We start from the raw sequence: 23,228 nt of genomic DNA, 5'->3' as shown, positions 1-23,228 counted from the left end.
CTCAAGCGCGAGCTATGTTTGTTTGTGTTTCACCTTCATTTGGTGCGTTGAAATGAAGGATGGAATAAAGTGGCTTTTGTCTTGCAGCGTAAATACATATAAAATTTATTGTTTTCGTATGATTTTTTAGTTTGAGTTTACATCTCAATTTTTGCATGTGAGTTTATATATGAGTGCACTATATATGTACTACATTTTAAATTTTTTGAATTACCATAATATGTTTTTTTTAAGGGCGGGCCTGGTGCAAGCGGTAGAGTCTTACCGCTTGTGATCGGAAGGTTCCGGATTTGAGTCGCGGTCTCCTCGCATTGCACAGGCGATGGTAAGGCTTGCCACTGACACCCTTCCCCAGAGCCCGCACAGAGCGGGAGCTCTCTGCACTGGGTACGCCCTTTACCATAATATGTTTTTTTGGTGAGAAAGTATATGTGAGAAAATATGTATAACAAAATTGGGTCATACTTTCAAATTTTGGTAGTTAATAACTCATTTTTTTGGTGTAGAAGTATAAAAACAACATGAGTAGATTTGTCTTCTCATCTTGAACATCGCTTTCATAATCACACACTTATATTTGATACTCCCTCCGTTCCAAATTATAAGTCGCTTTGACTTTTTTGGTTCATCTATTTTGCTATGTATTTAGAAATATTATTATATCTAGATTCATAGCAAAATAGATGTACTAAAAAAGTCAAAGCGACTTATAATTTGGAAAGGAGTGAGTAGTTGATACATATACCACGGCCCTATTTATTTCTACTTATAGACAGGCTCGCTTATAATCGTTGTACAATGGGGATTTTTCCGATTATCAATTTTGCTAGTTCAAAGTTTCAAAACGATGGTTAGAAGCAAAAACAAACTTTTTTTTGGTGTGATTCTGCTTAAATAGAAACAAACATGGCCTATAATTACATTTCCATAAAATCATGGTTAAAATTGCACACCAATGCCATGGAAAGATAAAAGCGCCATATAATTGATTTGACCAACAGGAATATTATAAGAATTCTTCTAAACAAGACCAACAATTGAGGATACATATTGACCTCGAACCCAACAAATACTAGTACGAGTAACTAGTAATGTTGGTGGCTTAGTGGGGAAGCCAAAGCAGAAGCACGATGGGGCCAGGTTATAAAAAAAGGCTAATTAAAAGGGGTCATGCAAGTACCATAGGGGGGCCAACTGACCAAGGCCCCCTCAACCCCCCACCCCCGTTGGCCAGGACATGGAAAATAGAGCTGATTTATATTATATATGCATGCGTAGTGGTGTGAGCGAGCCCTCGTTTAGTTCAGCGCGGAATCGGCGGCGTCAGAGTTACTGTAGACACAGTAGCTACTGTAGCATTTCATTTGTACTTGGTACTACTTGTCCACAAACGTTGACTAATTAGACTCAAAACGTTCATCTCGTAAAGTACAACCAAACTGTGCAATTAGTTTTTGATTTCATCAACATTTAGTACTCTATGCATGTACCGTAAATTTAATATAACGAAAAATCTTTTTTTTACATAGTGTCAAATTCTGAAAATTGGGGCAACTAAACACCCCCCGAGTTTGAGCCGCTCCCAAGTGAGGGAGGGGCCTGTCGTCTGGTGTCGACCAGAGCCTCATCCGCAGCGGGGCTGAAGGGCGCCGACATCAATCGTGACGTCTAACTCTGATCCAGCCAGTAGGTAGAGTCCAAGAGCTAGCTCTACGGTCGATCGGCGCACTGATGGTGATCCAAACCCCAAGGTTGAAATGATGGCTTACCAGAGGGAGTACAACTGCTACCAGGTAACGTGCACTTCCACCAGCCTCACTTAAAAAAAAATACAATTTTAGCACAACAACATGTTTGTTCGGCTTTTTTTCTAGCCGAAATAGCGTTTTTCTCTCACAACAATTCAGCTGGAACAATATTTTTCAGCCAGTTTCAGCCAAGTTTCAGACCAGCGAATGGAGCCTTAGTATCTCGTTTGAACAATTGTAAATAAACAATATTGATATTTAAGATATCAAATAAATATCTTTAGATTAATTATGAAATATATTTTTATAATAAATTGATTTAGAGTTATAAATGTGAATACTACTCACTAAAAATTTAGTCTAAAAATTTAGTCAAATGTGAACCACTTTAAATGTCACGCAATAGTTGCATTCTTTTTGGACACACGGAGTATTTATAAAGCTTCAACGAATGCTTCGACGAGGGGGTCACGCCGCTGTTGATAGAATATCATCGGCAGTCCATCGAGGGGTATACCCACAATGATAGATTGTACGAAGAGATCCGCGTGAACAAGAACTAGATGGCAAGAGAGACACAAGATTAGACAGGTTTAGACTGTCAGTTCAATGTAATACCCTAGTCTCATGTTCTGTTGGTTTGTATTGGCTATGTGATATGATTGAATGTGTTTTGAGGGGATCCCCTACCCGCCTTATATAGCCCAGGGTAGGGTTACAGGTCGGTTAGATCTTAGTCTAATTGGTATGAGATGATCTTTACCAGGAATATAATATATGGCATATCCTAAGAGATCTTGCGCCATCTTCCAGATACCGCCTTGATGTCTTGCGGTGTGCGCCGAGCAGTGCCGTGCTCCGCAAGCTGTCATCTGGTGGGATGGACAGTCCCTAATGGTGCGGCCCATATCTTGCGTCGTGGGTATCCGGGGTTGTACCCTCAATAACGCCCCCACGCCCCCACAACCAACGTTTCTCTACCTGGCCGGCTCCACGGTAGACCGCGGGCACGCGAGAGGTGGCCACAACCTGCTGAATTTCGATGCCTACCTAAAATAGAGCATTTAGCATATGAACTTTATCAGTAGCACAATTTGAATGCCTTCCTCAAAATCTAATTGAAAATTGCTCTCTAAAATGGAGAAATAAGTAGCATGGAATCAATGAATCTAGCCATCAAAACAATTGAACAAAACTACAAATTCAAAGGATTGGATGCTTGTTACTAACCTTAAAGCAAGAAGATCAAACCCATCCTTCAAAATCCATGATATCCCTTGAGCATTTTGGTGAAAATGACCATAACAATGGAGGGAGAGGTAGGGAAAGACGCCTCCTTGGTGAGTGTGCTCGAGATGAGAGGGAGCAGGGGGAGGTGGAGGAAGGAGGGTTTTGTACTGTACACATGTTGCTACCGGATCATTAGGATCCCAACATTTTTTGAATTCTCAGCTAATGACTCAACAACGAAGGGTCATCAATATATGCCGGCTCATTAGAAAGCGGCAGAGATGGCCTGACTATAGTAGTGATATACTCCCTCTATCATAAAAAAGTGGAATTTTAGGGTTGAACTAAGACAAATCTTTCTTGAGTTTAACTATGTTTATAGAGAAAATAGTATCATTTTTATGTCTCCAAATTAGATAGGTTAGCTATGAATATTCTACCATAAATCTAATGATATTTATTCATTATCATGAATAAATACATTTTAGTATTTGTTTATATAGACAAATTTGAGATAGAGTAGCTCAAGGAAACGCTAGTAGATTTGTAACTTTTTTTTTTGACGGAAAGAGTAGGCTTCGGTTTGTTATAATTTGCGACGTAGAAATAAAGTGAGGGGAATAAAGCTCGATCATGTGTAAAAAAACATGTGTGCAATTGTGTAAAGATAGCTGAAGTTGTCAACTCTAACTACCAATGGAATGGAGGTCAATTGTGGCAGCCGTGCACTGCAAAATGTTAGTTGGTCGACCGTGAGCAAGAATAAAGAAGCACACAAATCCGGGGGCGCATGGCAGCCACCAGCCAACCGATTGCTACTAGCACTAGCAGCTTCTTCTGTTTCGTCGGCAAGTCAATCGCCGCCAAAATGTACTACTCCAACGTACATGTTGCTTGTTGCCCAACCACCGTGCATCTACAACCGGTCCTCGCTCTAGAAGCTTCTTCACACACTAGAGATGCATGCATGGAACATAACACCGGCTCTCTCTTTTAGCTTTAGCACGTGTTTAGTTATGACCCTAAATTCTCAAAAAGTGCTATAGTATCCATCACATCGAATCTTGCGATACGTGTATAGAGCATTAAATGTAGACGAAAAAAACTAATTGCACATTTTGGTTGGAAATTACGAGACGAACGTTTTGAGCCTAATTAGTCCATGATTGAACACTAATTGTCAAATAAAAACGAAAATGCTACAGTAGCCCTATAAAACGATATGGGAATGGGTTGCCCAATCCTGGGTCCCGGCTCTTGTATTTATATCACCATGGTATACACGAGATTACATTTGTTACAACAAACGTCTCCTAGATACTAGGGACATACCGTGTACAACAATTCTATCTCAAGTCTATCGCTATCTCAACTACCAACGATATCATATCATCTAATATCCTCCCCCAATCTCAGCCACTAACAAAGTTGAGATTGAATCTAAATTCTTTCAACTTTGACGCTGTGATTGGCTTCATGAATCCATCTGCGAGCTGATCACCTGTGCTTATGAACCGTATATCCAAGAGCTTCTGTGCTACCCGCTCACGAACAAAATGAAAATCGATTTCAATATGTTTTGTTCTGGCGTGGAAGACCGGATTGGCCGATAGGTACTTAGCTCCGAGGTTGTCACACCACAACCGAGCAACAGGAACATGAGAGACGCCAAGCTCAGTTAACAACCGCTGAATCCACATCATTTCAGCGGTTGCATTGGCAAGTGCTTTGTACTCCACCTCAGTGCTAGAACATGACACAGTCGGCTGCTTCCGAGCACTCCAAGAGATGAGATTGGGGCCAAAGAAAACTACAAAGCCACCAGTCGAACGCCTATCATCAACACACCCAGCCCAATCTGCATCAGAGAAAGCACTGACAAGAGACGAGCTGGACTTTCTGATCTTCAAACCCAAACTTAAAGTGCCTTTGACATAGCGCAGAATTCTCTTCACTGCACTCCAATGTGCTGTTGTTGGAGAGTGTAGAAATTGACACACTTTGTTGACGGCAAAATAAAGATCAGGCCTGGTGAGTGTAAGGTACTGGAGTGCGCCAACGACGCTACGGTACCGTGTAGCATCTTCCTCACTAAGACTTGATCCATCGGTGATGCTGAGTTTTTTCGATGTAGAAATAGGTGTGTCCACAGGCCGATAGCTCCCCATATTAGCTCGGTGTACAACATCAGCAGCATAGCGCTGCTGTGACAGAACCAAAACATCTTCACCCTGCTTTACTTCAATTCCAAGAAAATAATGGAGATCACCCAAGTCCTTGAGAGCAAACTCTTTCTCAAGATCAGCAAGCAAGGCCTTAGTCGCTGCTGATGATGAACTAGCAACGATAATATCATCGACGTAAACCAGCACAAAAATAGTAACAGAACCCTTGCTATAATAAAACAAGGAGGTGTCACCTTTGGAAGGAGTGAAGCCGAGCTGAACTAGTTTGCCACATAAACGAGCATACCATGCACGAGGCACCTGTTTAAGACCGTATAATGCCTTGTCCAGCTTGCAAACAAAATGTGGATGCTGCTTGTCCTCGTATCCTGGAGGTTGCCGCATAAAAACTTCTTCCTCAAGAACACCATGAAGAAAGGCGTTTTGCACATCAAGCTACCGCAACGACCACCCCTTGGAGACTGCCACCGAGAGAATCAAACGAACAGTGGCGGCCTTCACAACTAGACTGAACGTATCTTCATAATCAACACCATAGCGCTGCCGGTATCCTTTGGCAACCAACCGAGCTTTGTAGCGATCCACACTGCCATCAGCTTTCCTCTTAACCTTATAAACCCATTTGCCACCGATAACATTTTTGTCTTTAGGCGGTGGAACAAGGTGCCATGTTTTATTCTCCAGCAAAGCATCATGTTCCTTATCCATGGCTGCCACCCAACGAGGATCCGTGAGAGCAGACTTCACGGTGCTTGGCTCCTCGGGTTCAACAGAACTATGCAAGCCCCATGGAACAGTCCCATCTGTGCGAACTCGAGGCTGAACGATGCCATGCTAAAGTCGAGTGCCATGTTGATGCGGTGGTGGCGGTGAAGGAGTAGGTGATGCAGCGTTAAACACAGGAGAAGGCACAGACGCACCTCCCGCATCCAAATCCGGAGAAGGCAGAATCGCTGCCGGAGGAGACAGCCCCCCCAGGCTCGGATCCGCTGTGTCAGAGGACGACGCAGGCGAAGAAAGCTGTGCCGATGCTGATGGTGTAGAAGATCCAGGGGCAGATGCGCCCCCGTGCGGTGGAGGCGACAGCCCAGCACTCGAGGCTGATCCCGCTGCCGAGTCAGTACGAGGATCAGGCGTGGCAGGCTGATCACCTCCGGGACCCGTGCCGCCGTTGTCCTGACGTGGTGCTGCCGAGGGCAACACAAAATAACCCCCTGGACGCGCCGTTTCTTCACGATTTTCCATCGGATTTTCACCTGTTTCATCCACAACAGAGGCAGAGCTTGGTACAGCATTAGCAGGGTTAGAATCAATCATGTTTTGATCACCGATTTTTGCATTCCCAAACTCGGACGAAGGATTTTGGAGAATTTCTGGTAGGAGGCCAAATTCAGAACGGAGACGCGCTCTGGCGTTAGGATGTAGTTGAGCAAAAGGATAAAGTGTTTCATCAAAAACTACATCTCATGACACATAGATACGCCCGGTGGAGGGATCAAGACATTTGAAGCCCTTATGTAAATTGCTGTAACCAAGGAACACACAGCGTTTAGATCTAAATTGGACTTTCTTTGCATTGTAGGGTCTCAAATTTGGCCAAACCGCACAGCCAAAGGTTCGGAGAAAAGAGTAATCTGGTGGTGAACCGAGAAGACGCTCTTGTGGTGTGGCATTGGCTATGACTTTGGATGGAAGATGGTTTATAAGAAAGACAGCCGTCAAGAAGGCTTCGTCCCAATATTTGAGCGGCATGGAGGCGTGTGCAAGAAGGCACAAGCCAACTTCAACGATATGACGATGTTTACGTTCCGCAGACCCATTTTGTTGGTGCGCATGTGGGCATGACACATGGTGAGCAATTCCTAGACGTTTAAAGAAAGAATTGAGAGATTGATATTCTCCTCCCCAATCAGATTGGACAGCTAGGATTTTATGATTATATTGACGCTCAACCATGCTTTGGAAGTCACAAAAACATTGAAAAACTTCAGATTTATAGTGCAACAAATAGATCCACGTAAACTTGCTAAAATCATCAATGAAACTCACATAATAGGAGTGCCGGCCAACAGAAGTAGGAGCTGGCCCCCACACATCACTAAACACAAGCTCAAAAGGTTTGGAAGAAACACTGTTTGACTTAGGATAGGGTAACTGATGAGCCTTGCCCATCTGACACGCATCACAAACCACACCTTTATTTGGACTACTTGAAAAAGACAACTTATTTCGACTAAGAATTTTCTAGACGATCGGAGTGGAGGCATGACCAAGTCGACCATGCCACACAGAAGTAGACGGCTTGAAGGCACCGAGAACTTGTTTATTTGATGGAGTGGATGGTGTGGATTTCTGCGGCTTCACTGGATAAAGGCCACCCTTACATTGCCCTTCGAGGAGTGTTTTCTTCGTCTCCTGCTCCTTAAGAGAAAAGTGATTGGGATGAAGTTCAAGGAAAGCGTTATTGTCTTTAACAAGACGATGTACTGAAAGGAGACTTTTATTTGCACTAGGGACATGAAGAATATTTTTCAGATGAACATCACGAATTGGAGAATGCAAAATACTGTGACCAATGTGATCAATTCGCATACCTGCCCCATTTGCCGTGTGCACTTGTTCTCCTCCCATGTACCTGTCGCGGAAGGATGACAACTTCTCTAGCTCTCCAATTATATGGTCTGTGGCCCCAGAGTCCACATACCAATTCGAGTCCACCCCGTACTGTGAAGTGGTGGCAGATGAGGCGCTCTTCTGAGGAACTCCAGTGAATGTGGCGTCGAAGCACTTGAAACAGCGCACCACGGTGTGGCCCTCCTTGCCATAGAGCTGGCAGAAGACGTCCGAGAGGAAGTTGCGTCCACCGCCGCCACCGCCACCCCCATTGCCGCGGTCACCATTGCCACAGCCGCCGCCTCCGCGACGAAAGCCCCCACAGCCACCATCACCACGGCCGCGAGGTTGGTTGGGCTGGAGGAGTGCCCGCCATGGCCACCCTTGGTGACCGCGTTGATAGATGACTGGGAACCGCCATCGGTGTTGATCTGCTTGCGCTGCTCAAAAGCAACGAGTTGAGCATAGAGCTCATTGACAGAAATCGGCTTGACGCGGGAGGCGATGGCGCTGACAATGGACTCAAAGTCCTCGCCCAAACCCGTGAGGATAAAGGTCACAAGTTCCTCATCTTCCAGCTTGCGTCCCGCCGATGTCATGTCGTCAGCAAGACCCTTCATCTTGACGAAGAACTCCGCGATGGACGACGTACCCTTCTTGGCGGTGGTGAGCGCCATGCGCGTGGTCATGAGACGCGCCCATGACTGCGACGCGTGAAGCTCCTAAATGGCGGCCCAAAGTTCCGCCGCGGTGGTCGCCTTGGCGACCTAGCCAAAGATCTCTTTGGTCAGAGATGAGAAGAGGTAGCTGAGCACAATCTGATCTTCAGCGACCCACTTCTCATAGGCCGGATTTGGCTGGGGATCCAGCTTCTTGTCATCAGCCGTCGATGCAGCGTCGACAGCGAGGAACGCGGCTGGCGGCGCGGCAGTGGGGAGGATGTACCCACCGAGCCGGGCAGCCTTCAACGCCGAGGACACCGTGGCATACCACATATTGTAGTTGCCACGGGTGAGCTTTTCAGAGACGACGGGAAGGAGGCCAAAGGCGAGCGGCGCATTGACAGAGGAGTCCACCATGGATTTCGTGGATTGGATCTTACTCCGTGAGGAGAGAAAGGCTCTGGTACCATATAAAACGATATGGGAATGGGTTGCCTAATCCTAGGTCCCGGCTCTTGTATTTATATCACCATGGTATACACGAGATTACATTTATTACAACAAACGTCTCCTAGATACTAGGGGCATACCGTGTACAACAATTCTATCTCAAGTCTATCGCTATCTCAACTACCAACGATATCATATCATCTAATAAGCTCAAATTCCCAAATTCACCAAACTAAACATGCTGTTAGTTTGGTACGTACGGTGGTATGTACAGTAAGAGCACATAGCATATATGACTTTCTATGAGATGTTTTTTTTTTACCATATTCCAGGAACAACGCACGTCTTTATAAAATGGCAGTGCGGCGGCCACATTATCTTGTATCGTATTTATTCATTCGTGTCGACTCAAGAACTGGATCTGAGAAAGCTAGGACGAGGATCCAGATATGGAGATATATATTTTTTAATCTAGATTTTCAAATAAAAATAACAAAATGGCAAAGCATATTGCTATACGTCCACTCGCCATGAATCCAGTCTTATACTTATAGCATTTTTAGGTGCACTGCAAATACAACGTGTACTTTGCGTCACCTATTTTTTAATATGTTTAGGAATCAAACTATATATCGTGGTCGGACACCCCCATTCTAACTTGTAATTGCATAGGTCATAAATTTGGATCGCTGACGGGATCACGGACAGGAAGTAAACTAAGGTTAACTCTTTCTCTATTTTACCATGTACTACTACTTCTAGTAATTAGTAAAACCGGTTATGACTTTTAAGCTTAGAAAAGTAGAGAAATAACTAAAAAAATCTCCTTTTAACAATAAATAGGTATATAGATTACCTACATGAAACTAAACTTCAACATGATTTTTCCCCTTTTCATGTTAGATTTGTAAAGACCAGAACTAGTTGATATATTGGACATGTATACCTCATCTCTCCTTGCATATAAATCATGGTACATGTACATTAATCCCATGGCGAATGTCAATGCAGCTACTTCCAATCAAGCACTATCAATCTTTAATGTCCGCTATAGTACAATAATACTTGTAGAATCCCAGTGAAATTAGACATACTATCATGGACTCTGCTCGCTGGTATAACACTCTCTTAGCAGTCCCACCTACTATAGCTAATTGTATTTGTAATGATTGATTGATGAGGATGAAAGCAAAACAACCTGGCTGGATCTCCAAATCGTAGAAAGAAGAGGAACCAAAATATATGAACCCAATGTGAATATATATATATATATATATATATATATATATATATATATATATATATATTAGAAATAGGAATAGAGGCTGCGTTCGGCTGAACCAAAAACAACACTGTAGCGGTTGAAAGTTACTGTTCACAACTGAATTTGTGTGTAAAAAATACCGTTCCGAATAAAAAAAAAAGGGCAAGCTGGGTATGGGTCGGCCGAACAAGGCCAGAAAAACCCAAGGCCAGGCCGCCACTGACAGGTGGGTCCGGCGAGGGAGGGGGTTTGGTGTGTTGCGGGGGGTAGGTGGCGAGAGTCGGAGCAGACGAAATTGGGTAGTCGGATCGGAGTGAAGAGAAGAGAAGGCATCGGCGGATTTGTGGCTGGCGGAGGTGGACTCGATTGCGTTCCTGCTCCTGCCGCCGCGGTTTTATAAGGAAATCCCCCCCTCCGTCTCCTCCACCTCGCGCAACCAACCACCTCGCTCGATTCGCCATCGACCTCGATCCAGCCAAACGCCGCCGCCGCCGCAGCAGCAGCCATGTCAAAGGTCTTCACCCTCGAGGACGTCGCCAAGCACAACTCCAAGGAGGATTGCTGGCTCATCATCGGCGGCAAGGTATACATCTCCCTCTCCCCTTCTCCCTTCCCCTTCCCTTATAGGGTGGATGGATGGTCGATGTCTCTTCTTCACTTCCTTCCCCAGCCAGCCATGGCTCCCATAGTTGATCGGATCCCCCGAATCCCGATCCAAAGATTATATTTTGCGTCTCCTGTTCACGCCAAGTGGCGGCCTGCGGGCCCTGCTCAATTTTTCTAGTGCTAGGCAGGCTTGTTTTGTCCAAGATGGATTCTTGATTCTGGATATGCTGGTGACGAGCCTGCAGATCCGGCGGAGCCCATCGCAATTGGTTGGTCCGGTGCTTGTTTCCCGCGTAGACTCTCGCGCTAGCGCTAGTCTCTGCTCTCGGGGCGGCCGATTCAGGGTCAGACAGCCCCCTAGTTCTGTCAGCTGATGAATCGCGCTGCTCTGTGGGTGTTTACAGTTCAGCTCCTGCACACCCACATACCGAATCGAATCGAATCTGCGTGTTTGGTTCGTATCTGCAAGCAGACATCCACGTTTAGTTGGTATACTTGGCAATTGCCTGCGCCTTTGTACTTGTTTTATCCTCATCATGTCTCGTTGTAACGTGGAAATCCCTTTGTGCAAAGTGCCAATAGTGCGGTCAGCAGTGATTAGCTAATCGTTTCACGTCATGGCATCACTGGGAGTCTGTCTGTCTGGGACATTTAAAGCTTGTTTCTTTGCGACAGATATTTCACCATGCCCTGTGTCGCTCCATCTTGTTGCTAGAGGCCATTGAAACATCAGTAACAGCTCCTTGATAGAAATGCATATTACCAGATGTTTTGCCTGCCCCCCTGACAATTCAGTAGCCAGTAATGTTATTGACATCAAATTAAATGTCCACGGTTCTGCTTAGTGGGTTTGTAGACTTGCAGTAGGATTAATTTCGAAAGACATCATCTTTCCTCTTGAATGTATTAACTATATCTTGTGTCGCTTCATCTTGTTTGCTAGAGGCAATTGAAACATCAGTAACAATTCCTTGATAGAAATGTGTATTTTTAAACCTTTCCATATGTTTTGCCCCCAAAATAATTCAGTAGCTGATAATGTTATCAACTTCGGATTGTCCATTATTCTGCTATAAGTGGGTTCGCAGACTTGTAGTACGTTACTTTCTAAAGTCATTCTCTTTGCTCTAGATATATTCTGCCCCCTTCCAGAAGCTCGTTCTAAATTGTGAATTCTGTTCATCAAGTGCCACAACTGTGTACTGCTAGGGAAAGCTCCTTACACGTCATCTTGAACTAGCAAGTCTGCACTATTTTATCTTCACATTGATATAAGCATGTAAATCGATGGAGTAGAATTTTAATCCATGGGGTAGAATTTTTTTAAAGACTGATATAGTCTAAGTTTAGTACCTGGGTTGCTGACCAATCATATATAACATATAGATGGTTCCTAACTTCCTATTGCCTTTTTCCAAGATTGATGGTTCTCTTATCTTCAGATAAGACATGCTACTTAACCTTTATGAAACTTGTTATGTCTGCTTCGCCTTCCTTGGAAACCTGAAGTTTTCATTCGCATAACATTATTTCACAATGAATGTTGATATCTCTTATCACTTGTTTTTATGGTCCTGCCCCTTTTGCTGGTGGGCATTGCACCACCTATGTCATTAATGTTTGTAGAATCTGATTTAATCCTTTTCTCTGTAAGAACCTCACCAGCTCTGTGTTTTGCTGTGGAATAGGTATATGATGTGACGAAGTTTTTGGAAGACCACCCAGGGGGTGATGATGTTCTGTTGTCTTCAACTGGTATGCCTTCTTGTCTTTACATACCAGCAGTACCACTAACCAGTGCCTGACCAAGGTTGTGAGAGATATGCGGTAACATACAATCCATTTGAACCTGATACAGGCAAGGATGCAACTGATGATTTCGAGGATGTCGGCCACAGCAACACTGCCCGTGCGATGATGGATGAGTACTTGGTCGGTGAAATCGATGCACCGACGATCCCTTCTAGGACAAAGTATGTTCCCCCCAAGCAACCGCACTACAACCAGGACAAGACCCCCGAGTTTGTTATCAAGATCCTCCAGTTTTTGGTTCCCCTGGCAATCCTGGGCCTGGCTGTTGCCGTTAGGATGTACACCAAGTCGGAGTCTGCTTAGCTTTGTTGCCCTTGCCCCCCTCGGGATTGTAAGAGTCGAACTTGTCCAATAAGCTAGCAAGAGTTTTGTGAGGTTTTATTACATGTGTAACTTGTCATGAAATTCATCGAATGTTCTGAGCTCTTGTGGGTTATGTGGTCCTTATATGTCCATTTTGTGCGTTAGTGTGATCGGAATGCATCGCACTTAACTAGATTTACTTTTCATCTCAGTTGAGCAGGTAACTATGATTGTTTGAAACTAGCAGCTATCTGCTGTTCTCTCTTTTGTTGAGTTGGCTGCTGTCGTTTGGCTTATAAATCGTATTTTTTCAGTTTTAACGAATCGTATTTTTCTCTTCCAAGACCCATGGATATCAGCCAGACAACGGGTCAAATAATATGACGTCAAGGTCGTCCTCGATCCGGTAATGGGACAAGGGCGGCACTGCATCCGGCTTCTGCGGCACTGGATCCTAGATCTGGTTGCGGGGCGTCGTCCGTACAGGCGACTCAGGGGCGACCCAGCCACCGCCGCCAGAGCACCCCCGGCCACGCCGACTCCCCGGCCGCCGCCGCCGCTCTCCGGCTGGCGGTGGCGGCGGGCCGCTGCAGCCCTCAGAAAGATCTCGCAGCAGTTTCCATCTTTCCATCCCCTTCCTCTCCTCCCCTCATCTCCCCCATCGAGCTCTGAATCTTGACCGACAAAGGTGGCCGGTGACGAGCAGGAAACGCCAGATCCGAGGCCTCTGGGACCGGATCCATCGGCCTCGCTCCTGTGCGCGCGAGCATACAGCGACAGGCTAGCCGCAGGGGGTCGCGGACGGGGGCACCCTACGGAGCCTCCCAACCGCCGCGGAACTGGCGACCTTGCGCACGTCCGGCTTCGAGCTGTAGCCTGCACCTCCCGCGCTGCCCCGCACGCGCCTCTGCGGCTGTGGGCGGCCCCTGCTCCCGGCCAGATGTGGCCTGAGCCTTGCACGCTGGCCTTCGTGCGGCAAGCTGGCAGCCGCGGCTGTGCCCAGCGGCCAGCACGGTGCCTCGCGTTGCTCGCAGCGCCCGTCAGCGGGAGGCCACAATAAGGAGAGTAGGGTGCCTCGCGTTGCTCGCGGCGTCCGTCTGCGGGAGGTGGCCTCCGAGATGCCGCTGCGGGACCAGATTCCTTGCGCCGCGGGGTCTCTCCGGCCCAGGAGACGGGTGAGCCGGCGGCGCGGGGACGAGCGCCGGGCGTGGCGGACGGTGGTGCGGAGGCGGTGGCGGCGTTCCTGGACGTCACCCTGGCCGCCAGCCACTGCAGCACGCACCGGCTCCGTTGGCGGCTGTGCGACAGCGGTAGGCTCTGCCCGAGTGCCCTGGGCGCCCCGACGAGCCGCGACGACGAGCTGAGCCCGCCCGTCAGGGCGTCGTCGACTCCATCTCCTGCTCCTCGTTAAGGCTCAGGTGCTGGCCAGCCCGTCGCGTCGTCCTCCGTGACGTCAACCGGCGAACTTCCTCGTCAACACAGGAGCCTGGTCGCAGTGTGGCCTGTTGCAGCCGGTGGTGGTGGCTATCCATGTCCGACGTGCCGGGTTGGTATGGAATCTGGGCAAAAGCCTTATCCGGTTTTGCTCCGGTCCGGCGACGATGGCGCACCTGGTATGGAATCTGGGTCGTTGAAGATTATGCTACTGCTGCCTGCTTGACAGGGCTGCATCTCTGGGTGAAAGCCTCCTGCTTCGGCCCACAACGGTGGCTGGATGTCACTTGAAGGCGTCGTTATCTGCAGCCATCTATGTCCCCGACGCCACTTTTTGCTCTCCCGGTCCTCCCCACCTGACCACCCCCCTCCTATCCCTTTTGTCTCTCGGTGTGTGTCTCCTTGCTTCTTGCTCCTTGCTCCTCTCTTGGGTAAGACTGGCCCTATGTCGGTCTTTGCCGATTTTTCAACGAGTGTCCGCCTCTGCTCCGTCGGCACTCTCCTTGATGGTGCCACGAAATTTTATGCCGGGTGGTGTTTCCACCGCTGCCGCCATTCCCCTTCAAGGATTCCTCCCTGTGTACGGTGTTGAATGGTGGTACGTGGGCCCGGAAGTGTTGTAGCTGTCGCCATCAGTTTCAAGGGAGGTCACCATGTCCGGTGATCTTGAGCTTGCGTGTCCGTCACCACTCTTAGTCCCCATTCCACTGGTTGGTCCTCAGATGGAGGACGACAGCGGAGCGGCGTAGCTACGAGGAGTGGTGCAGGGCACAATGGCCACAACGAAACCGGCGAGTATGCTGTTCAGTGGTGGCGCAAATTGACGATCGGTTGGTGTCTTTCGGCTTGCGTCTAGGATTACCCTTGTTGTTGTATTGTTGTTGTTGTTGTTTCTGTTAAGTGTTATTGTAATCTCTCTCCCTCTTTCATGTACTTCTTTTACCTTTAAGGGTCAAACCTTGTATTAGGTGCTTTGCACTCTTCCACCCACCGACTTATCGGGATATGTGGAATTGAAATTTAGGTGGGAATCAGTTTGATCCCCCCGTAGTTGACCTTAAAAAAGATCTGGTTGCGGCTGCGGGCGTCGAAGAGCGGCAGTGGCGACCACCGAGGAGAACCTTCCGAAGTTTTTTTTAATGCCTCAATAGAGAACCTTCCGAAATTTTTTTAATGCCTCAATATTTCAAGTACAAGTTGTAGTATGTGAACTTCAGCACAACTCACACCACACGCAAGCAAACACACACACACTATGCGCAAGCTAGATCTACACATATAACTAAAGATGCACATGTGACTGAGAGATACTTGAAGATCAATAAACTCGAAGCATGGTGGGCACGACATCTTGACCATTGTAAAGCCTTCATGCTGGAGGCTGCAAAGAAAACTGGGAATAAATCCCTGTGCGAAAACCAGCGCTGAGCAGGGCTCGAACGATGCTGGTGGGCGCTCCACCGAGAACCATCCGACCTTGGGGCCAAGGGCGGCACTGGATCCGGCCTCTACTTGGGGCATTGAGAAGTGGCGGTGTCGGAAGAAGCAGAAGCTTGTGGCAGCGGCCAAGGGCAGTGTTGGAGCGACGATGGCAGAAGTAGAAGCTGTTGTTTGTTTTTCTAAATTTTTTTATTTTCCAGAGGCAGGCGTCCTAACTCGCCCACATCTAAACATAGTTTTCACATGCGGGGATGAAAACGGATCAGATTCGTATGGGATTGGATCCGGATGTCACCTTTTACCATATTTTAATTCGGATTCGAATACGGGTACGGATATTTTTGAATACGAATACAAAATGAATGTCTTGGATTCGGATTTTTATTCGGATATTTAATCAATTCAACTCATAGGGCATATTGTTAAACTCAAAATAGATGAATATAATTTTATTACTAAGTTTGTCGATACCTAAAGTGAAATAAAATCAAAGTACACTCTTAATAATCAATATCGAAGTGAACTAAATTATAATGGACAATAGCTAATACAATGATAGGTTAAGTGAAGAAATTTAAATAAGAAAGGAAGGCAACAACTAGCCATTTTGCTTTATCATTTTTTTTGCAAAATTTTTACACAATGTAGAGAACAAAGTAAGTAGGTATATGACATAGACAATAATTTTTCATAAAAAATAATATAGTTATCAATAAATATTTAATATATATATTAATCAATCATTATTTACATAATATTGTTCATGAAACTATAAATTATATAAAATGAGTTACGTTGCTAAAAAAAATAACTTTAAAATAATTTGAAAAAAATATATGTTAGGTTTAAACTAAATTATAAAAATAATTAAAATAATTCACGTATCATTAATATTATTAAAGTAATATTGAAAGTTACTTATAGATATATTACTAAATAGTTTCAATGCATCATTAGTAATATTGAAATTAAATAATTAGTCACTAGTCATGGAGAGAAAGCTTTTAAATAGATTCACTATACTTTGTTCTTCTCAAATGTGGGTAAATGTCAGATATTCCATATTTTTGTCGAAACGGATCTGGAATCGGATATAGAAAAATACTGAAAAATGAATTCGGATACATTCATTTAGTATCCACATTAGAAATAAATACAGATACGAATATCCATATTATAAGTTTTAGTGGATACATATTCGGATTTCCATACATCCATTTCCATCCCTAACCAGGACCGCCTCTGTTAACAACGATTAACGGTGACACTCTCCTTGAGGCGGGCAGACTATACGTGTCTCTGAAAATCACATCTAACAACCCTGAAAGGCCAAAATGTAGCGGGGACAGCCCATGCATATCCAATGGTAATGTGGAGGGGGCATATATCCTTAAAACAAATTTAAATCTATCGTCGTTAGGAACAAATGCATTTTTTTAATTATGTTGCTTGCAAATAACTACACCAGATTGGACATGGCATTTAGCCAGTACAATATATAATGCGTATCAATTCTTTTATTATCCATATCTCATGATCGGTACATGCATGCACGTAGCAAATACAATCAAGTGGGCATTGTGGGTCACACTTGAGGCAGTTCGCCCTGCACTCCTCCATTGTGAAGAAACATTTATCAGGTACCAAGCAGCAGTAGCATGGTTGTTTTGACGAACATATTGATCTTTGGTGGCAAAATGTCAGATTGATCTTGCGCTCATGGATAAAGGTGAAATTGGCTCTGGTTCCAGTCTGTACTCGATCCTTCAATATCGCGAAGGTGAGAACGACCTATCACCACTGCAGACGCCCTCTTTGCCGAGTGCTGGAGGCACTCGGCAAAGCCAGCCAAGCACTCGGCAAAGGCTTTGCCGAGTGCCGCACTCGGCAAAGGTCTCTCGGCAAAGTCTTTGTCGAGTGCCAAGCCCGCACTCGGCAAAAAAATAACTACCGTCAACATTTGACGCCGGCTTTGCCGAGTGCCTAGGGACCGGCACTCGGCAAAATTTAAATTTTCGCCGAGAGCCAGGGCTCAGCACTCGGCAAAGAAACCATTTTTTTAAAAAAAATCTTTTTAAAAATAGTCTTTGCCGAGTGGTACCACCTGACACTCGGCAAAATTGACCTCTTTGCCGAGTGCCAGGCTGTGGCACTCGGCAAAACTGGGGAAGTGGCTGTTTTTGCAGCATTTTTTTCCAACTTTGCCGAGTGCCACACCCCTGGCACTCGGCAAAGACTTCTTTGCCCAGTGTTGGCACTCGGCAAAGCTGGGAAATTTGCTATTTTTTTTGTTTGTTGCTTTCCTTCGAAAGCAAACACGCAAAACTCATATATAATACATGAGACAGCACACAGGCATTTAGCATCACACAAAATGCATACATAATCCATCACATACATCCATAATACATCACAAGCACATCCAACATCCATCACAAGCACATCCTTTTGCATAATCCATCACACGCACATCCAATGTGCAAATCCATGATAACATCTAAGAAGTCTTCATCCAACACAAGTCCTAGATCAAGAAAAGTCAATGAAACATGAAGGGGCACCACCTACTGCCACTGATCCCAATGGGAGCCTGAAGGGGCACCTCCGTGCGGTGGTGGACCTGTCCAGCCGGGGTGTGTGTGCTGAGGCGAAGGAGTCGGGTTCGAACCCGATGACTGTTGCTGCACAAAGGAGAATTGAATTCATTAGTATCTACACAAGCTAAAGGACTTGATCAACCATATATATATACTCACCGGAGTGCCTAGAGCCAGAGGAGTAGGAGGCACAACTAGAGCGAGTAGCGACTGGGGCACCACCACACCCGGGAGAGTGGTGCCGAGGCTCGACATGAATGAGAACATGTCCTGCATCCTCTGCGCCTCGGCCGCCCTCTGGGCCCTCAGGACCTCCCACTCAGCCCTCTCGGCCTCCCTCTGGGCCCTCTCCCTCTCCCTCTCGACCCTGTCGGCCTCCCTCTCGGCCTCCATCCTCTCCACAGTGGCCTACAATATTCAATCACCAACGTTTAAACAATGCAAATGCAAGGTACATGTGTAAAAGTAATGAACGACAAATGAAATAGAACTAACCTGGAGTGCCGCCATCTGCTGTAGTGTGCTCGCCTGCCGAGGTCGAATGGGGACGGAGGAGCTCGTGCTCTATGCTCAGATCTGGGCGAGGTTGGGCACAGAGGTCGAGTCGACCATGTTGGAGGCCATCCAGTACCGGCCGTGCTGCTTCCCTCCTTCGAGCCTCATCATGAGGTCGGTATCAAGGGGCTGGGTGGCGGGGTCGAAGTCCTCCCCATGCCGCTTGCGGGCCACCAAGGCATAGTCGGTGAGCTTGCTGTGGACGCTCGTGTTGCTGTACGCCTCGGGCCCGTCCTCCGGGTTGTAGACGGTGTTCGGGGCTATCGCCTTGCCCTTGTGTGCCATGGCGTACGCCATGAATTCGTTGCATTCCTGGCCATCATACGACTGGGACTGCGAGAAAAACACAAAGACGATTAGAAGTAATGAGAATTGAGCGTTAGAACAAATAAATAAATAAGTGCGTAGCGTGTACCCAGGCCTGGGCGTACGAACTGAGGGGCCGGTTGCCTTGGTGGTGCGTCGGCCCACCCATCTGCAGGCGGCACTCCCGACGGAGGGCGTGCCTCTCCCTCCACTCATCGGAGACCCACTTGTCCACGATGGCCGCCCAACAGTCTCTGTGGGTGGCGCACCAAGAAGGACACATCTACATGCCATCAAGTATTAGAAATGTTAGAATATAAAATGAAGGCTACCTATTCTTCATGGAATGAGTCAGTAACAATGTTTTATAACTTACTGCGAGGTACTGCTCCCTGGTGAGTGTCATGGTCCTGGCCTCGCTCTTCCCCAGGTACCGACCAAGGACGTCGCACGAGTGGTTGATGTGGCACTGCAGCCTCGCCTCGTAGTACAGGTCCATGACTCGGCCCCTGCATGCCCTGTCCTGCACCTTCGTCACCCAGGCGGGGTCATGCCCCTCCTCCAACGTGAAGAAGTCCTGCATACAGACATCATGTGTCCTTTCATTATTTCAAGAACGTCTAATGAATTCATAGTATTGAGCAATGTTGTGTGATGTAGACTCACCCAGAACTCACGCCTGATCCGCTCCTGTACGGTGCCGTACACGGCGTCCACGGTGGAGTTGAAGTGGTCCCACGTCTAGGGAGGCAACTCAACCTGGGCGTGGGTGACCAAACCAGGGTAGTGCAGTCGGATCAGGCCGCCGAGGATCCCATTGCACTGCCGATGATCGCCCCCGGACATAAGTTCCCAGTTCCTACAGGAGTCAGTAAGAAGAATTGTTAGTTCGCAGTTCGGTTTTCAGCATATGAACAAGAAGAGATGCAAAATGAACGGATACTTACTTGTCGCCCTTGGGACGAATCAGCGGCCTCCTCTGAAATGGGATCGGCCGTGCCGGGAGCTGTGAGGACCCGCGCAAGTATGGTACCGATGAGGTGCTCGAAGTGGAACCCCCCGCCACCCCCCTAGAGGAAGTGTCACCCCTCGCCACCCCCCAGAGGAAGTGTCACCCCTCCTGTCTAGGGGGCCAGCTGCTGGTCCTCGTCGTCAGTGGTCGTCGTCCGGTCCTCCTCGAGCGGGGGGACGGCAGACGACTGCACCGCCCTCCTCGGACGGCCACAGGGGCGGTGGGCCGGATGGCTCCTCGCCGACGCCTCTGCCTCCGCCTCCTGAGTCGTCCTCGCGTAGAGCGAGTTGCAGGTCCGAGTCCGCCTTCCGCCCGGCATTTTGTTGAGTGCCTGCAAATACAAAGAGTAAACTAGTTAGCACAATATAGACAAATATAGAGATGCAAAATGAACGAAACATAACTAGAAAATAATAATAATATAGTATTACATGAATTAGAAATAATCTTCAGGATCGGCAGCGGCCGGATCATAAGTGTCGTCATCACTATCAATATTGTCTAACATTTCCGCCTCATCTCCATCATTGTCATCAATGGCAATGCCAAACCGTAATCGCTCAAGCAGTGCTAAGTCTTTGGCATTTTGCACCTCTTCTCCATCGTCCTCATCTCCATCGTCCTCATCAATGTCATTGTCTACTTCCATGCCCATCAGCAAAAACATATCTATGTCAAACGTGCCATCTAGCCCCTCGGGTTGATAGAACTCCCCTGTATATGTGTTTAGGTCAAAGTTGTAATCCTCATTGTTTGGGACAGGCACTTTGCCATGCGGTGATACCAACTGCGCAAGGTACCAACCCTCAAGAGTGGGATCTTTTTGGCACGCCCATGGAAGATAATAAACTTGCGTGGCCTGTTGAGCCACAATATAGACATTGTCTCCTTGATAGAGGGAATCTTGTCGAATTTCAACTTGTCCAATCTCAGGGGCTCTTCTCGTGACATTGGGATCGAACCAATGGCATTTGAATACGACTGGCTTATGACCTCCGTGAAGCTCAAAGTTGAGCTCGTATATTTCTTCGACTATGCCGTAGTAGTCGTGGTCATCGGTGCCGGGCGTACGAACTCTAGTATTCGTGGTTTTTCGATTGGGCCGACTAAGCTCGTGGCTTCTTGTGTGGAAGCGATAGCCATTCACATCATATACGGTGAATGACTTGACCCTATAGGGGAAGCCTTTGACAACCTGTTTCAACTCTTCATCCATTTCCGCATCCGTGCGTGCCTGTAAGGTGAGGGCGGATAGATCATTACTCGCTCGTAGGAGCAAAGTGGGATGTCACAGATGAAATGATGTAAATTGGATGGTACCTTCTTTTTGAACCATGAAATGAAATCGGGCACACCATCTTTGAGAAGACTATCTTGTTCTTGAGGGGAAGGATCTCTATTTCCTGTCCAATATGTATTCAGAAATTCCCTGAAAAAGCAAGAGACAAGGGGGTTGGATAGATAGACGATAGTGACGGCGTATGTAACAAGCTCATTGAGAACTTACTGCACATAAGGGTTCACTTCGTCAAGGTTCAACAACACATACAACATGATAGTGCGCCACTCATCATTCCGCAAGGTCTTGGTGCTCGAAGCGCTTGCCCTGCCAAGTTGACCTTTGAAAAGGCTGAGATTTGATGACCTCTCGTTGGTGTTGTAACGAGGGATTGGATTGTGCATGCTGGGAAGGCTATCCTTATAGTATGATGTTGTGAAGTTTGACACCTCCTCAAGAATGAATGCCTCTGCTATGGATGCCTCAATTCTAGCTTTATTTCTACACTTTTTCTGAAGAACCTTTAGACATCTCTCGATTGGATAGCACCAACGGGCTTGCATGGGCCCCCCATTCGTGCCTTGTGAGGTAGGTGCAAAATCAGATGCTGCATTGAGAGGAAGAAGCCGGGTGGGAAGATCTTCTCCATCTTACAGAGCAACACAGGTGCCACTTTCTCTAAGTCATCAATCACGGCCCAAGATAGCTCCTTGGCACAAAGCTGGCGGAAGAAATAGCTCAACTCTGCCAAGACGCGCCACACATGCTCGGGGACGAAACCTCTGGTCATCGCTAGAAGGAGCCGCTCAATCCATATGTGGAAGTCATGACTCTTCATCCCTAACACTCGGCAAGTGGACACGTTCACTCCCCTCCTCAGATTCGCCGCATACCCATCAGGGAACATTAACGACTGAACCCACTGACATACTTCCCTCCTTTGGTCCTTCTTCAAAATGAAATCGACCAAAGTCCTTTTCCATTTCTTGTTAGGCGCGGGAGTCTTCATCACTTGCTTTGGTCTATCGCACAGTGCTACCAGGTCCACTCTTGCCTTAACATTGTCCTTTGACTTTTCTGTGTCCATGAGTGTTCCCCAAAGCGCCTCGGTGATATTCTTCTCTGTGTGCATTAAATCAATGTTGTGTGGAAGAAGATTGTTGAAATAGGGAAGCCTAGTCAAGCCCGATTTATGAGTCCACATGTGGTACTGACCATATCCATCAAAATAACCTTTCTCTTTATCAACTTTGAGAGCCTCTATCTCAGCGCGGATCTCGGCAGCGGTCATCATCTAAGGTGCAGGATCCGTGACTTCAACACCTTTCATGAAGTTCTTGATGTCTCGTCTGAATGGATGGTCAATGGGGAGGAACTGACGATGTTGGTCGAACGAAGAAAACTTGCCACCACTCTTCAGCCAAGTGAACCTCACACCTACCTTGCATATTGGGCATGGGAACTTCCCGTGAACACACCACCCGTAGAATAGGCCATACGCCAGGAAGTCATGCAGGGAGTAGTGGTACCACACATACATTGTGAAGTTTCTCTTTGTAGCTCGGTCGTATGTCAGTATCCCCTTTTCCCAAGCATCGATCAAATCATCGAACATAGGCTCCATGAACACACCCATATTGTTCCCCGGATGTCTAGAAATTATCAGCGACAAAAATACATTCTTGGGTTGAAAGATAACACCGAGGGGGGGGGGGAGATTTAGGGGTATCA

The 23,228-nt window shown here is 46.8% G+C and overlaps 1 protein-coding gene and 1 non-coding gene across 2 annotated transcripts; one reads left to right on the top strand and one right to left on the bottom strand.

The window, feature by feature from the left end:
* Nucleotides 1–8,219: 8,219 nt before the first annotated feature.
* On the bottom strand, nucleotides 8,220–8,358 carry LOC136514647 (small nucleolar RNA Z247). Its single transcript, XR_010773794.1, has one exon. It is a non-coding gene; the product is annotated as a small nucleolar RNA Z247 (small nucleolar RNA).
* Nucleotides 8,359–10,448: 2,090 nt separating this feature from the next.
* Nucleotides 10,449–13,117, top strand: LOC136511672 (cytochrome b5-like). Its single transcript, XM_066505715.1, has 3 exons — nucleotides 10,449–10,736; nucleotides 12,448–12,514; nucleotides 12,618–13,117. The coding sequence occupies exons 1-3, from the start codon at nucleotides 10,659–10,661 to the stop codon at nucleotides 12,872–12,874; spliced, it is 402 nt and encodes a 133-aa protein (XP_066361812.1). The 5' UTR covers nucleotides 10,449–10,658; the 3' UTR covers nucleotides 12,875–13,117.
* The last annotated feature ends 10,111 nt before the right edge of the window (nucleotides 13,118–23,228 follow it).

Source organism: Miscanthus floridulus, chromosome 16 (genome assembly GCF_019320115.1).
Source record: "Miscanthus floridulus cultivar M001 chromosome 16, ASM1932011v1, whole genome shotgun sequence".
In the NCBI taxonomy this organism is placed as follows: domain Eukaryota; kingdom Viridiplantae; phylum Streptophyta; class Magnoliopsida; order Poales; family Poaceae; genus Miscanthus; species Miscanthus floridulus.
The sequence above is the reverse complement of the archived record's forward strand: the minus strand, read 5'-3'. Positions and strand labels throughout refer to the sequence as shown.

What these genes read in the sequence shown, in the direction of transcription:
- LOC136511672 (XM_066505715.1), top strand. Translation starts at nt 10,659, where the DNA reads ATGTCAAAGGTCTTCACCCTCGAGGACGTCGCCAAGCACAACTCCAAG. An exon ending in GGCTCATCATCGGCGGCAAG is followed by an intron (nt 10,737 to 12,447) that starts GTATACATCTCC and finishes GCTGTGGAATAG; the next exon opens with GTATATGATGTGACGAAGTT. An exon ending in TGTTCTGTTGTCTTCAACTG is followed by an intron (nt 12,515 to 12,617) that starts GTATGCCTTCTT and finishes AACCTGATACAG; the next exon opens with GCAAGGATGCAACTGATGAT.